The 16,197-nt window shown below is 41.4% G+C and overlaps 1 protein-coding gene across 1 annotated transcript in view; it reads right to left on the bottom strand.

Moving 5' to 3' along the window:
• The window catches only part of LOC126188870 (trypsin-1-like), an 83,535-nt gene extending 67,632 nt beyond the window's left edge, over positions 1-15,903 (bottom strand). Inside the window, exon 1 of the mRNA XM_049930524.1 lies at positions 15,806-15,903. Coding sequence (XP_049786481.1) covers positions 15,806-15,860 — 55 coding nt within the window. The 5' untranslated portion in view covers positions 15,861-15,903. The remainder of the gene's footprint in view (positions 1-15,805) is intronic.
• Positions 15,904-16,197: the final 294 nt, after the last annotated feature.

Here is a 16,197-nt window from a genome sequence, read left to right as displayed (position 1 = left end):
CAAGTGTCAAGCAAAGAAATTGTACACAAGAGAGTTATTTAGATATTATAGCTAATTAGTCTAAGTGCGAGAACTTAATGAAAAAGTGTACTGTTGTAGTGGCTTAATGAAACGTAATTAAACTTGGAGTACTTGTTCTCACTTAGCAGTCATTAAGATTAGTTCCCCATTTTCATTCTCACTTTCATGATTCTGTTTGCGCACTCGCGTGAAACCTCGCGAATGGTGTACTGAGAAGCATTTCATGAAAATTATTAAGATACCGTCCTGCACGGCACGTCGAAACTATGGGTGCGGAATGTCAGAGATGGGAGTGTGGTAGGGAAGCTAGAAAATCTGGAAAAGGGAATGCTAAGGCTCGGTCTAGATGTAGTGAGGGGAAGTGAAGTGATATGGAATTAAGACAAGGATTTCTGGTCAGAGGAGATAGGGTAGTGTCAACAGCGACAGAAAATAGTAGCATTTGTTATGAATAGGAAAGTAGGGCAGTTGTTCTCGTCAGAATCGACACAAAAAAAAGACTAGTTCAGGTACACACGACGACGTCGAAACCAGAGGATAAAGACATAGAGAAAGTATATGAGGATACTGATTGGTTAGTTCAGCACGTAAAATGGAGATGAAAGGCTGATAGTCATGGAACCAGAATGTGATTCTAGGAGAACAAGTAAAAGAATGGGTTGCTGGACAATATAGGTTTGGTACTAGAAATGAGAGAGGAGAAAGACTAATTTAATTCTGCAACAAATTTGAGCTAGTGACAGCGAATACTCCGATCAAGAATCACAACAGGAGTAAGTATACTTGGAAAAGGCCGGGAGAAATGGGAAGATTTCAGTTAGATTACGTCGTTGTCATCCAAGGATTCCGAATCCAGATACTAGATTGCAAGGCGACCCAGGAGCAGGAGTACATTCACTAGATAATTTAGTAGTGATGAAGAATAGGCTAAAGATTAAGAGACTAATTAGAAAGACTCAATGAGCAAAGGAGTCGAACAAGGAAGTACTAAGGAATTGAGAGACACACGTCAAGTTCTCTGAGGTTATAGATACTGTGATAAGGAATAGTTCAGTATGCAGCTCAGTTAAAGAGGGGAGGACGTCTTTGAAAAGGGTAATCAGAGAAGTTAGAAACAAAAACATAGAACAAGGAAAAAAAGTGAAGAAACCATGGATAACAGAAAAGATACTTCAATTGATCGGTGAAAGAAAGAAGTACAGAAATGTTAAGGGAAATTCTGGAATACAGAAATGCAAATCACTTAGAAAAGAAATAAATACTAAGCCAAGCGCAATGGCTGCATGAAAATTGTGAAAAAATCGAAAAAGAAATAGTTGTCGGAAGGACTCATTCAGCATACATAAAAGTCAAATATACTTCGGTGTAATTAAAAGCAAGCGTAGAATCATTAAATGGAGAAAAGAGGGCTGGTTGGTGGAAAGAGTACAATGAAGGTCTCTATGAGGGGGAAGACTTGTCCGACGACATGATAGAAAACAAGTCGATAAGGAAGAAACAGGGGATACAATCTTAGAGTCAGAATTTAAAAGAGCTTTGGAGGATCAAATCGGATAGTAGGGATAGATAACATTCCATCTGGATTTCTAAAATCAAAGGAGAAACTGGAAATAAAACGATTGTTCTATTTGGAGTGTAGAATACATTAGACTAGCGATATACCATAAGACTTCGGAAAAACATCATCTACACTATTCTAATAATCGCAAGAGCCGACAAGTGCGAGAACTAACGCACATTGAGCTGAACAGCTCATGCATCCTAGTTGCTGACAAGAATGATATACAGAGAAAGGATCTGGTAGACGACGATCAGTTTGGCTTTAGTAAGGTGAGTGGTATCAGAGGGGCAGTTCTGATTTTGTGAATGATAAAGGAAGCAAGCCTAAAGAAAAATCAGCACACATTCATTGGATTTGTCGACCTGAAAAATTGCGTTCGATTGTGTCACATGGTGCAAGATGTTCTAAATTCTGAGAACAGCGGGGATCAGATATAAGGAGAAAAGGGTGATATATAATAGTACAAGAGCCAAGAGGGCATGATAGGAACTGAAGAGCAAGAAAAAAAAAAGGTTGTAATGGCTCTGAGCAGTATGGGACTTAACTTCTGTGGTCATCAGTCTCCTAGAACTTAGAACTACTTAAACCTAACTAACCTAAGGACATCACACACATCCATGCCCGAGACAGGATTCGGACCTGCGACCGTAGCGGTCTCGCTGTTCCAGACTGTAGCGCCTAGAACCGCTCGGTCACTCCGGCCGGCTGACGAGCAAGAAAGAAGCGCTCAGATTAATAAGGATGTAAGACAGGGTTGTAGTGTTTCTTCCCTACTATTTAATGTATACATAGTAGAAGCAATGACGGAAATAAAAGAAGCATTTAAGACTGGACTTAAATTCGAGATAAAAGGATACCAATGACAAGAGTTGCCGATGAAATTGCTATTCTCAGTGTAAGTGAGGGAGAATTACATGATGTTCTGAATGGAATGAAGAGTCTATGGAGTACAGATTATGGACTGAGAGTAAATATAAGAAACTCTTAAGTAATGGGAAGTAGCAGAAACGAAAACAGTGAGATACTTAGCATCAAGGCTTTCTGCTACCTGGGCAAGAAAATAACCTATGGCAGATGGAGCAAGGAGGATATAAAAAAAGACTTGCACTAGAAAAAAGGGCATTTCTGGTCAACAGAAGTTTACTAGTATCAAACATAGGTCTTAATTTGAGGAAGAAATATCTGAGAATGTACGACTGGAGCACAGCATTGAATGGTAGTGAGACATGGACTGTGAGAAAACCGGAAAAGAAAAGAATGGAAACCTTTGAGATGTGGTGCGACAGAAGAATTTTTAAAATTGGGTGTACTTATGAGGTAAGGAATGAGGAGGTTCTGCGTAGAATCGGCGAGGAAAGGAATACAAGGGAAACACTGAGAAGACGAAGGGACAGGAAGAAACATCTGTTAAGACGCCAGAAAATAACTTCCATTGTTCTAGGGGGAGTTTTAGAAGGCAAAAACTGTAGAGAAGGACAGAGACTGAAATACATCCAGCAAATAATTGAGGATATAAGTTGCAAGTGCTACTTTCAGATGAAGAGGTTGCCACAGGGGAGGAATTTGTGGTGGGCCGCATCAAACCAGGCATATAAATGATAACTGAAATGAGAAGGACCCTTCAGTGTCATTGCACCGTTCCGTGGAAGAGTAAAACCACTCGTGAGAACACGATATTGCACGGAAACACAGGAATACTCAGCTGGCGCTGACCAGGTGCACTGTTAACAGTGTGCATGCAGCAACAAAGCTATGGGATGGCCGAATCACAACGCTTAGCGCCGCGGGCAGCATGGTGTGACCATGAGTTGTCTAATTTCGCGACGGCCACTCTAGTCATTTCCTTTCCTATTCCACTCCTAACTTGTAGGTGATGCATTAATTATCTAGTGTGCCACGTTCTTGTCGCAGTTAGTTTCTCTAATTTCAGTGGGTCAGCACCACCACGTGTTAGAAAACAAAATCTGGGAGTCTAACTGCCAAATAAATTATTTTATTTCGTTTCAAACGGCTCTGCAGTTGTTGACATTTAAAAGAGTAGAGTGAATATAGCAACCCCAGCCAAACATAGTCCATTTTCAAGCGCCACGTGGTGGCTTGTAGCTCGTTGTGTAGGTACAACAAGAGCTTAGTTAGTAGCGGCTGATGGCACAGTGGAAATACTGCGTCCCACTAATGCAGTCGGTCATGGCGCGTGCCGAGTTCTTTTGGCGCGACAGGAGCTGTAGGAGCGAGTGAGTCTGGAGTAGGAAATGCTCGCTTGAAGAGGAGTCGGCCACCGTACAAGACCGCTTCTTTCGGCTGAGTCCGGAGCTCTGTGCACAAATTCCGCGAGCGCGCTGGGCGTGTGGAACGAGAGGGCAGAGCACAGCTGGTCGAGCGAAGTAGAGCGGTGCTCACCGTGGGGGTGGTCCGCTTTAGCAGCCGGGGAAGAGGGTTTTCCGTCTGGGCAAGAACACACACCCTGAGTTGGTGCTGGGATGCAACCAGTTACATCGGCGATAGGAGTACAGTGGCACCAAAAAATATTGGTACAGACATTTTCACATCTAATACAAAATGTATAAATACTAGTAAAGAAACGCATGCACTCAATCAGTGCGAGTTTTCAACTGCTCAGCATAGTATTGGCTCACTGAAAGACGTTTGTTATTGTGCTTGACAGACAGATTTGTTAAATCGGAATCGACAAACAATTCAGTCACTTGCCTGGCGCCCACTATAAGGGTCATTCACTTCTCACCATAAGCGCGAAGGAGAAGGAGCAATCCGTGTCGTTCCGCAACAGGATTGTTTTATTGCATTCCCAAGGTAAAAATTACCATGAGATTAGTAAAGAACTCTCTGTTAATTATACAACAGTTGAGGCAAACATCAGGAAGTTTCAATAAACTGGTACAACAGACAATAAAGCCAGATCCGAACGACCAAGAGTTCTTACATATAGGGAGCGTCGGACGATTCTTCGTCTTACACAAAAAGAACAAGGTCGTTTGTTTCGGACATCCAGTCAATGTACAACAAACAGGTAATTCCTCAAACTATTAGGAATCTTTTCCATGCAGCTAATACTCGTCGTAGATCTCCCAGAAATCAACTATTTATTTCGAAAGTTAACCGAATAAAACGCTTGCAGTTCGCCAAAGATTTTGTTACTAAATAGGTTGAGTTTAGGAACACCGTGCTATTTTCCGGCGAACCCAGATTTAACTTGTTGGGCTATGAAGGAAAGGGAAATACGTAGCGCGAACTAAATACAAAGCTCGAATCACTACTTGTCCTAGCTAGAGTAAAGTATCGGGGATCAAACGCTCCAACAGAGGTTTCACTCCACCACATAGCGCTGATCATAGCCCAATAAAGCATCTTTGGGCACACCTGATGCAGAAGTTCAGAAATGTCATTCTGCGGGGAAGCGGGAGTTTCAGATGGCGTCGTTAGAGGAAACGCGGAAGGCCTTGCCAGACATTACTCGCTACTTGGTTTTGGTTCAACCCATGTCGAGACGCCTACAAGCTGTCCTCAATGCCAATAGTATGCACACAGACTATTAGAAATGAGTTGCGAGAGTTAGAGAGACTTAAACTTCATTTTTGTGTACGTGTACCAATTCTTTTTTGATCTATACCGAAACTGATCTTTCCTTGTAAAGTAATACTTTTGTCATGAGAAACAATTTATACTTGAAGAACCTTATGTTTACTACTGTATGTTTAAATAAATTGTAACAGTGTTTTGGTATCACCATTACTTAATTGTAAAGTATATAAAATGGTAGGTGTGTCATTACTTTGTGCTGCCACTGTTGATCAGATCAGCAACACCTGGAGGCATGCACAGGAGTTCGTGTAATGAGCAGTTCTCGGAGGGGGAAACCTTCGGCTGTCAGGGCATGGCCACGACACTCACATTAGTCTGCTGCAAGCGGCAGTACCATTCAAAAGGCAATTGATTTAAATCACATGCTGCTCCGCTGCTTCTTGTGATCCGGAATGAGGTAATTATGGCTTGGCATCTAGTTTTGGAGAGCGTGTTGTGAGACTGATGTCTAGTAACTTCTCAGACTTGCACTTTTGTGTCATCCATGTTAAGCTGCGGGTCTAATTGTTGTTTGACTAAGCCTTTATTAGTTCTGAAGCATTCAAAAGTTCTGTTATGATCTGTAGTACGGTTCAGGATCTCATGGTGCACGTCTGTTAATGAGTTTTATTCGCGTTTCCAGATTTGTTTCTGAGGGTTAAGAATTTGTGTTAAAGTTATATACGTAATATTAGTTGGATTTGCTTGTGTAACGTTACTGCCAGATCAAGACTAGTTTGTCTGTCATGAGTAATCTTTTCCGTGAATTATGTTCTGCTGCTTGTTTAGCAAATTGTAGCCAGATTAAGAAGTTGTTGTTTAACTGTAAATTCTTTCTGTCGTTACCGAACTCTTGTCGTTAATTCATTTAACTGTAGGGGTGGGGCATTACCTTGCAAACGTGGCATCCGTTTCTTGCTTGAATTCTGTTGATTAGCGTTATTTTAAGGAAGGTCTATATGTCACCACCTTAATACTGAGTGCTTTTAAAAGAGGTACTATTCAATATCCAGGCAACCGGTTTACCTTTTTTAATTGTTTGCCTCATTAACAGTCTAAATTGGCCCTTGTATTTGATTTTGTTATATATATATCTTAAGATATCACTGCATATTTGTTCTAGAAGTACCCAGTGCTAGCGTCACCCGACCAGTGTGTGCTGTGGCGCGTCTGGACTAGTGGGTGATGCCGGAGCGGACTTATTGAATTGAAGCCGTTGGTCTTGGTAACTGTTTTGACAGAACTTTTACCTTCTTATCAACTCACTGCAGCACTGGGGAATTTAATAAATTGTGTTACTGTCACGAGGATGTTCAATTTCCCCATTGCCCACTCCTCCCACTCCCTAAGCAGCCACTTTCAGCTCGCCATGTATCGTTTCATATTACTTTTCCTCTGAAAACGCCTCCTAAACAAATGACAGTATTTTACCTTTGATACAAGAGCTGTATCGGTCCGGGCACGACATTGATCGATACCAAAGTGTTCCAAAAAGCCGTGGGCGAAAATGCGATGTTACAGGCTATTATGTCTCGGATTCCTGTGATCACAGCGAGAATGAATCAAGTATTTTGGATAGTCCATGGCCTAGCGACCGTTTGTACAGTATTGGAAGAACGAGCATACTGCAGCTATCCTACATTACGGGGTCAAAACACTAATATTATACACTTGCTACATCCCAAGCAAATTGAGCAAATCGGTTGGTTCTTTTGCGTTAGGGATGGTGTAGGGTAGCCTTAGAAGTCTTATAAAACCTATATTTATTCATGGGCGGTTAGTGAGAAAATCTCGAAAAACTATAATTTTCGGATGTCAAAAGTACCGCTTGTGGAGATGGTTATCCTATAACTTCTGGTCATAGCAGATGGTCAGTATTTTTACCTGAAGTTGTTAAGATGATAGAATTATCTATTATCACGATCCAGAGGTTCCAATTTACCATACGTATGCCAAAAACACCAAAATCTGATCTATAGGTGTATTTTAACCATGGGCCGCCATTATCTAAATAATTAAAAATATAAAATGGTTCAAATTGCGACTGTAGACTATTTAGATATTTGTCTAGAAACACCAGTTTCCTGTTTTCGATAATCTTTATCCGTTATCACGATACACCCGAAAAACCTAGACTTTTTGGGTCCTATAACTACATGTTGTGTTAAAGGCCACTTTTATAATTTATATTTATGGAAAATCGTCGGAATTATTGCTATGTCTCTTTAAGATGGTGTTCTCGTGGAACCTTGAAACATCATTTCGATATAGTTATCCGTTACCGAGATCCGGAAGTTGAAAGATGCTATACTTATGCTCGTAAAATATGCACGTAATATCCGCTCTGAAGCGAAAATGTAGTTTCAGCTGACGAAGTGAACACGTGGTAAGGGTTGTGGGTTTATCGTAATGGTTCTGAGGTCACATAACTGTGTTCTTAGTCGCCATTTTTTCGCCAGAAAATCTTTCTGACCCTTTGTCTATGTGTAATAGGCACTACACACCTATGCAGGCAGTCTTCACATGGAAAATATTCGATGTCGTTACCTGGCGGTATAAGAACCTTATAAAAAATTATTTTTAGATACGAAATGCTCTGAACTTCCAAATAAAATAACATTTTTGTAGATGTCGCCTAAATTTGTTGTGAATATTTATGTAAAGTAGTATTAAGTGAACTAGATTTGAATGGGAGACGATTTTGTGTTAACCTTATGTTTACTTATTCGTTGCTTCATTTGCCAAAGTATGTAATTTGTTGAAGTATATAAATAAACATCCAAAACTCTACTCACCTACAGAATTGGTTTTATATAAGTAGCATACCCCGCTGTGAAATGGGAAAAAAGGGAACCAACTGCAAAACGCTCTTGTTAGAGCACAAAATAGGCGGACATGCTCCTCTTTAACAGATTATGAGAGAAAAGTGGGGTACCTGCTGTCTCAATCGTCATTCCTCCTTCCTCACCAAAACTTTTGGCTCGTGAACATATTCGCGCTTTATTTGTGCTGGCAGGCCGATGTGGCCGAGCGGTTCTAGGCGCTACAGTCAGGAACCGCGTGACCGCTACTGTCGCAGGTTCGAATCCTGCCTCGGGCATGGCTGTGTGTGATGTCCTTAGGCTCGTTAGGTTTAAGTAGTTCTAAGTTCTGATAACCTCAGAAGTTAAGTCCCATAATGCTCAGAGCCATTTGAACCATTTTTTGTTTGTGCTGAAAGTTAGTAGCAGAGGGAGTGACGGTGGAAGAGAGAGGAGACTGTACCAGTGGGACATAAAGACAGCGAAGACGGTGACGGTGGGAGAGAGAAAGTAGCAGTGAAAGAGAAACAGAAATCGATGAAAACAATAAAAATGGTTCAAATGGCTCTGAGCACGATGGGACTTAACATCTGAGGTCATCAGTCCCCTAGAACTTAGAACTAGTTCAACCTAACTAAACTAAGGACATCAGACACATCCATTCTCGAGGCAGGATTCGAACCTGCGACCGTAGCGGTCGCGCGGTTCCAGACTGAAGCGCTTCGAACCGCTCGGCCACAGCGGCCGGTGATGAAAACAATAGCATTGGGAGTAAAAGAGAGAAGAGATACTGATTCAGTGAGAGACAGTGCAAGTAACAGAGAAAGAGAGATGGACGGAGACAGTAGCAGTGGGCGCGAAAGGGAGAGGAGACAGTGTAAATGAAAAGAAACACGAATAGAGACAGTAGATAAGCTCGGAGGGCCTGGACACTCCTTAGAGCGGAGAGTGTCAGCATGAGAAGTTCGCCAATTTTCTCCCATCCCTTATACCCACGTATTAAAATATCCCAGTCTAGCGATCAGAACACTCAGCAAACCATTCCCAGACAGTGACTTTGGGACAGACCCATATACAGATAGCGACAGTGAAAGGCGGATACTGAGAATGAAGGCATCACTACAAACATAAAATGGGTCATAGGATTTAGAAGGTTCTATGTTAAAAGAATGCGATTATGTTCGCATGTCAAAATTTTTGGTGAGGAAGGTGGAATGAGAACTGAGGCAGCTGCTTCCCCACTTTCCGGTCAGAGTCTTTTAAAAAGGAGTATATTCGCCTTCATGTGCTCCAAAAGGAGCAGTCCTCAGCTGTTTCAATGCATGCTTGATCTGAGAATGTCGTATATGTATTAATATATGCACACTACTGATGGGACTCATTATTGACGTTGAGGAACGTGCTAGAAACTAGGCTATAGTGTTTGTGTGTCTTACTGACGTGCAAAGACAGATCTATTGAGAACGCTCCTGAAATGGTCTTGACTCAGCAGTTACTGAGCACGCCGAAACTGTACGCTACTGCCCCTCATCTGATCAAAACAGTATCGATAAAACTAACTACTACAACCTTCTCCACCTACGTATGAATATGTATGTCTCCAGTCTTTCTCTGTCTGTCTCTACCTTTCTATTTATATCTCTCTCTCATTCACTCCTTGACACACACAATCACTCAGACAAACAAACACACACATGCACCCACACAACCTGCCTCCCCCTACCCACGCACACACAGAACTAGATTCTCGCATTTTATAGAATGAAGAGCAACCCGATTTGTGTAGAATATACCGATTTTTTGAAATTGCTGTTTGCATGTTTAGTATCCTTTTACTCTTTTTACAGATTTTGTCCATCGAAACAGCCAATCTCTATAGGCGTAGATGCACGTCAGTTTTTCTTATAAGATTTCCGCTCTCGACAGTTGCCTTACTATTCCTGCCCACTGTCTTTATCATTTTTAACACTTTTGTAAAAAGTTATAAAAACTACGGTATTTGTGATGATTCATTTTTCGCACCTGTTTACTAACATGATGAAATGTACAGTTCGATGTGTGACTTGAAAATGAATGTAACACTTTGCCGAGTAACTTTGATTTTTTAAACTGAAATCTAGCAGCCGTTCCGTTGTTATTAAATTTTAAAATTTCCTCCACTGCCCATTTTTAGTAGGGTTAAAAATTTTCCATTTTAAGAAGGTATATCTCTGTGAAATATTACATATGCATAAGTATCTTCGGGTAGTAGTTTAAAATGACTTAAAACTAACAAGGTTCAAGGTATAACGAAATGTACACCATCTGTGTTATAAAAATGGTTTTAGCTTCTCAAGTGTCATGCCATAAAATTTCCCTCACCCATTGAGGAATCCCGAATTCTCCAAGTGTGGAACCCATGACGACAGATTAATATTCCCAAAATAGTTGAGGCTTTTGTGATCATTTATTGACTATTGCCTCTTTGCTTCTGCAACGGGTTCTCTGACCGAAGTCTGTGTGTACTTCCCAAATACTCAAGTGCAACGATGATTAAATTTCCGGAGTTTGAAGCTTATATCCAAATGAAAATGCTTAAGAGCAAGAATATATGGTAGTCCACAGACGACACGTTGTATTCAATAGTATTTAATCTCATGTCAGCAATCTGGAATCACCCAACAAACAGTATGTTTCTTTTTTTTTCATGAAGTAAATTATCTAGTGTGTGTGTGTGTGTGTGCAGATTATCTAAAGTAGCAACAACAGTGGAAATATTCAATTTTCCGAAACTAAGATCAAACATAATGTCTTCTTATGTAATTTTATAAGCAGATTGAGGCAATCAGGAACAAGTGACGGTGAAAGAATAGTAGTAAGAGCGGGATCGTACAAATTGGAGAATTAGAATGCGAATTCTAACACCGAAACATCTAGATGTCAGACACTCAGTTCGGCATCAAACGTTGTACGAGGTCAATAGGATATCAACTAGACCTACGATTTAATTCGTACTGTGTGCTGTTGTCCAACAACGGGCGCAAACATTAATTAAAAGTAACACCAGAACTGTGAAGCACAGGATAAGCATAACTGTGAATTACTGAACTGTAGGACCTCCGTAGGGAAGTTGGTAGAGCGTTAATAGTCCTACCAGGGGTGCTAGGTTCAAACCCTGTGAAGAAAATTTTGTTTACTGTATTGTGCATGAAGGCGTTATTTGGTACAACATGCTTAAAACATGTAAAAGGGCTGTTTGTATTTTGCGACAATGTCCTCTTGGCAGTGTGCTTTCGCTCCGTTCCTTGAAAGTAGAAGATCTATAGGGTACATTTGCAGATTCACACAATATACAATCAGAACAGAAAAATAAGGAAACAATTGCATCATATGCCCACAAGTTTAAATGGTTCAAATGGCTCTAAGCACTACGGACTTAACATCTGAGGTCATCAGCCCCCTCGACTTTGAACTACTTAAACCTAACTAACCTAAGGACATCACACACATCCATGCCCGAGGCAGGATTCGAACCTGCAATCATAGCAGCAGCGCGGTTCCGGACTGAAGCGCCTGGAACCGCTCAACCACAGCGTTCGGCTGTCCGGAAGTACTAGTAATAATAACACTAATAATAACGCACAAAATAAAACTACGAGCAGTAATAATAAACAAACAAATAAGATTAATAGTAAGGACATAAGGTTCAAAAATCAATGCATACATGCCGGCAGGTGTGGCCGTGCGGTTCTAGGCGCTTCAGTCTGGAACCACGTGACCGCTACGGTCGCAGGTTCGAATCCTGCCTCGGGCATGGATGTGTGTGATGTCCTTAGGTTAGTTAGGTTTAAGTAGTTCTAAGTTCTAGGGGACTGATGACCATAGATGTTAAGTCCCATAGTGCTCAGAGCCATTTGAACCATTTTTCAATGCATACACGACCAGACAAATACACTCACACACACTGCCATCCATTCACCAACAAAGGCTTCACAATAATGGTTACAAACGAAGATGTGTATGAAACAAATTACTTTCGTACACCAAACACAAATGATGAATCCCACATTTGGGCATCCATCCTGTAGGCTGCAGAGTGAGAGCTCGTGTCTGAAACGGAACTCGAAATTTCAGAGGCTCATCAACGAGTTTAGCCGTTATCCACCCGTGACGGTGACAATTACAGAAACGTGGAGCAGACAACTGACTGTATGTGTGGGACTGTAGATTAAGAACGTTATTCCATTGTTGCAGACTAATCTCTTCCGAAGAATCGCGAGCAGCAACGGACATATTACGAACCATATGTTTGTAAATTCTGAAGACATGAAGATCAAGTGGTTGAAAAATGGAAGTTGTGTTTGCTGGAATTATGTAAATTGTGATTTTGTCTTCCAGTAGGTTATTTTGTGCGTGCAGGTCCTGAAGAACACTTGAGTATGTGTGTACCCCGTAAGAATCCAGCATTAGCAGAAGTTTCTCTCCATTGGTTTGTTCCACTACCGCTTCTTGTAGAAATGTCCTGAGCAGTTCTTTGGTCATTTTTCCGGAGGAGAGAGAGTCGACGATTAAATCTGCTGCTGGGAACATGGACTGATGTGTATGAATACTCTAAGAACGAGGCTCTTGAAGGACCGAAAACAGCTTTGGAGCAATTTTACCCGTCTGTGGAAGCAATGAATAATTGTGTACGTATGCGTTTCCTCGTGAACGGACTGTACAACACCTACTCGTACAATATCTTTAGACCCTCTAGTTGCAAGAGTGCGGCCAACAGCCATCTCCATTTTGAATCCAGTCCGCAGCTCGTGGACGTGCGGTAGCGTTCTCGCTTCCCACGCCCGGGTTCCCGGGTTCGATTCCCGGCGGGGTCAGGGATTTTCTCTGCCTCGTGATGACTGGGTGTTGTGTGCTGTCCTTAGGTTAGTTAGGTTTAAGTAGTTCTAAGTTCTAGGGGACTGATGACCATAGGTGTTAAGTCCCATAGTGCTCAGAGCCATTTGATCCATTTTGAATCCACTTTGTTCGGCGTTGTAGATATTTGCCTCTGTATAGGCAGTCATGAGTGCACGAGATTCTTGTTGCCAGTTCTCTACCGTTTTCTGCATGTGGTTTCAGTTGTGACACATGTTCACTGTGGAAAAAGATTTGACTTAACTGCTTACAATATTGTATTTACCGTTCCAGCTCAAGACACAACAGTCACGCGTGTCAAATCTTGTGAAATGTAAATGGCTTGCTTTTGTTTTAGCCCGCAATTTGATGTCTGCATCGTAACACGTCGATCTTCCTGGCGACGGTGTTCGAAGGTCTCCATCACATGCACTGTAATAAGTTTGTACTTCTCCTTCACAGACATTAATTCTCCACTTGCTCACTGCTGTTCCCATTCATACAACATACACCGTGCAGGAAATCTTTTGCGAAATCTTCTTTTCATTGCAGAATCGTGTGATGTGCCAGTTTATGGCTTGGCTTCGACTGCATTTTGGTGTTAAGCCAATATCTGAGCATTTCAACTTCATCGTTTCTTGAGTAAGACACTACCCTTTTCTCCTTCTGTGGTATTTCATCATTTCCATCGCCTGAGGAGCCTTTTGGTGACAATATCCAAGACAACGACTCTAGTCTATTCACTTGGTCACAAATGAACGTTTCCGCTTTACCTGGTGAGCGCTCGTCAGTATCTAATGTTTCCTCCTCGATGACGCTCGACGCATTCATTGATCATTTATATCCGGTAGGAATGCCGCACAGTTCTCTAATCTTGAGTTATTTCCGTTGTCGTACATACCTAACAGTTTCTATGTAACAGTTTGACTGGACTGTCAATAACGTTCCATGGATTCATGTCGCACAACAACTGTAGCTGTTGCGTGCAGACTAGATAGCAACTGCAGACCCACTTGTCTGTGTGTGCACAAACACGAGACTCTAGCCGTAACATGCGCATGTGATGTATGACGGCGCTGCAATCTCCTGTCTATTATTATTACTATTATTATGTCCGCGGCTCGTGGTCATGCGGTAGCATTCTTGCTTCCTGCGCACGGGGTCCCCGGTTCGATTCCTGGCGGGGTTTGAGATTTTCTCTGCCTCTAGATGACTGAGTGTGTATTTCATCCTCATTCACTCGTAAGTCGCCATAGTGGCGTTAAAGAACTTGTGGAGCGGCGGCCGAACCGCCCTACGAGGGGTCTCCCGGCCACCATTGTTATACGCTCATTTACATTTTACTATTATTATTATTATTATTAATACGTCTGCACGTGTGATGCAACTTTTTCTAATTTCCCGATTCCTTACGTTTATTCCGTGAAACTACAAATGTACTAGTTGCTTAATCATGAATGGTGTCTGTTCTGTCGCACAAGTCCGACAGAACATCACACCTATCTATACACATGTACTCTATACGTTTGCTACTTTCAAGTAACGAAGTGGAAGCTGACTGCCAAATGAACACTGCTACAAATTCCGAAAGTTCTTTTACGTTCTCCCATATAACAGTTTCACGCGTAAACTGTTAAAAAAAGTTGTCGTCTGGAGGGGTTCAAACGCAGGACGCTTGGTTTGAAACTCAACCAACTCACCTATAAGAGATCTACAAAATAACTTCTCACAAATACGCTTTTCCTGTGCTTCGTAGTTCTGGTGTTACTTTTAATTGCCGTTTACGCATATTCTACAAAACGACAGCACATAGCACGAAGTAAATAAGACTTTCGGTTGATAACCTATCGACATACAACATTTGATACCGATCTGAATGTCTGACATCTGGAGGTATGAGTGTAAGAATATTATTATGTGCCTCTACGACTGTAACGAAGAATAAATGTATAGCATAAACTTGAAAGTACGAGGATAAGTCAATTATTATCCGCAAAGTAGTTATAAAATTTAATTGTAATCAAATAGGAAACTTACAAGAACATCATTTTTCGACATAGTCTCCTTGCATTTCAACGCACTGGGTCCATCGTTGTACATGCTTCTTGAGGCCCTCATACAAAAAGGTTCCCGATTGAGCTGCGAGCCGGGAACAAGTGATAGTCAGAAGGGGCAAGGTCGGGACTATATGGAGGCTGATCCAGTACTTTGAGTTTCTGGAGCGTTTCGGCAGTATGCGGACGAGCATTGTCGTGCAACAATACAACACCTTTTGACAGCAATCATCGGCTTTTGCTTGGAATGCAGGCTTTAGCCTGGCAGTAAGCATTTCGCTGTAACGTACACTGTTTATTGTTGTGCCTCTTTCTCCATTATGTTTAGCACTGGACCTTGTGAGTCTCAAACAACCGTAAGCACGAATTTTGCTGGGGACTGTTGGGTCTTGAACTTTTTCTTGCACGGCGAATTGGGATGTTTTCATTCCATACTCTGCCGTTTACTCTCTGGTTTGTAATGATGGATCCATGTTTCGTCACCAGTAATGATCCTCCCTAAGACGTTGTCCCCTTCGTTAACACCACGGCAGCGATAACGAAACTAACCTAGCAAATTGAAAATTGCAAAGGTATAAGAACAAATAAACAAAGCATGCGTGATCAACGTAAAACGAGAGTACTATCAAAATAAACAAAAATATAACTAAATTGCCGATAATAATTGACTCACACTCGTAATTACGGATAGTATCATCAATAAACATGGAAAACCAAAAAACTGTTAATTCACTTATTAAATATCCTGTACGCACAGACTCGATTGCTTTGCGCATGACGATTTGAGTATTTACCTGCTGATACGTCAGTCTTGTTGGTACGGACAGATAAGCTCAAACACATTAAAGATACGCAGGATCGTCAAATGGCTGTGGCACGAGTGCGTTGTGTAATAGGAGTAGCTACACAATACATACCATAACACAAGTTGGCTGAAAGGAATAGTAACACGGACCCAAACACACAAATCATAGTGAATGCCAGAAACCGCGTCTTCTTCTGTCACACTTTTCCGTCTACGTATACATAATACTGCCGACATTTCTCCTGATGATAACAAAATAATCTAATCTGTTGTTATCAAAACTGATGATATCACATACCACTAGGGAATCACAAGATCTTATTCCGTCTCGCAAAATCCTTGTTGGGAAATTTAACTTGCGTGTCACCTTCAAAGATCTGAGAGAGTGCTATTATAGCTATATGTATGTTACATTTTCTCGAATTTCAAACACAGTATAATGTGGTCTGTATTGCAAAAGAAGACATTAATCGTCTGTTGCTGTAAAAACGCATTTACGTAGTT

The sequence above is a fragment of the Schistocerca cancellata genome, chromosome 5, assembly GCF_023864275.1.
Source record: "Schistocerca cancellata isolate TAMUIC-IGC-003103 chromosome 5, iqSchCanc2.1, whole genome shotgun sequence".
NCBI classification, from domain to species: domain Eukaryota; kingdom Metazoa; phylum Arthropoda; class Insecta; order Orthoptera; family Acrididae; genus Schistocerca; species Schistocerca cancellata.
Note: the sequence above shows the minus strand (reverse complement) of the source record. Positions and strands in the feature narration are given on the sequence as shown.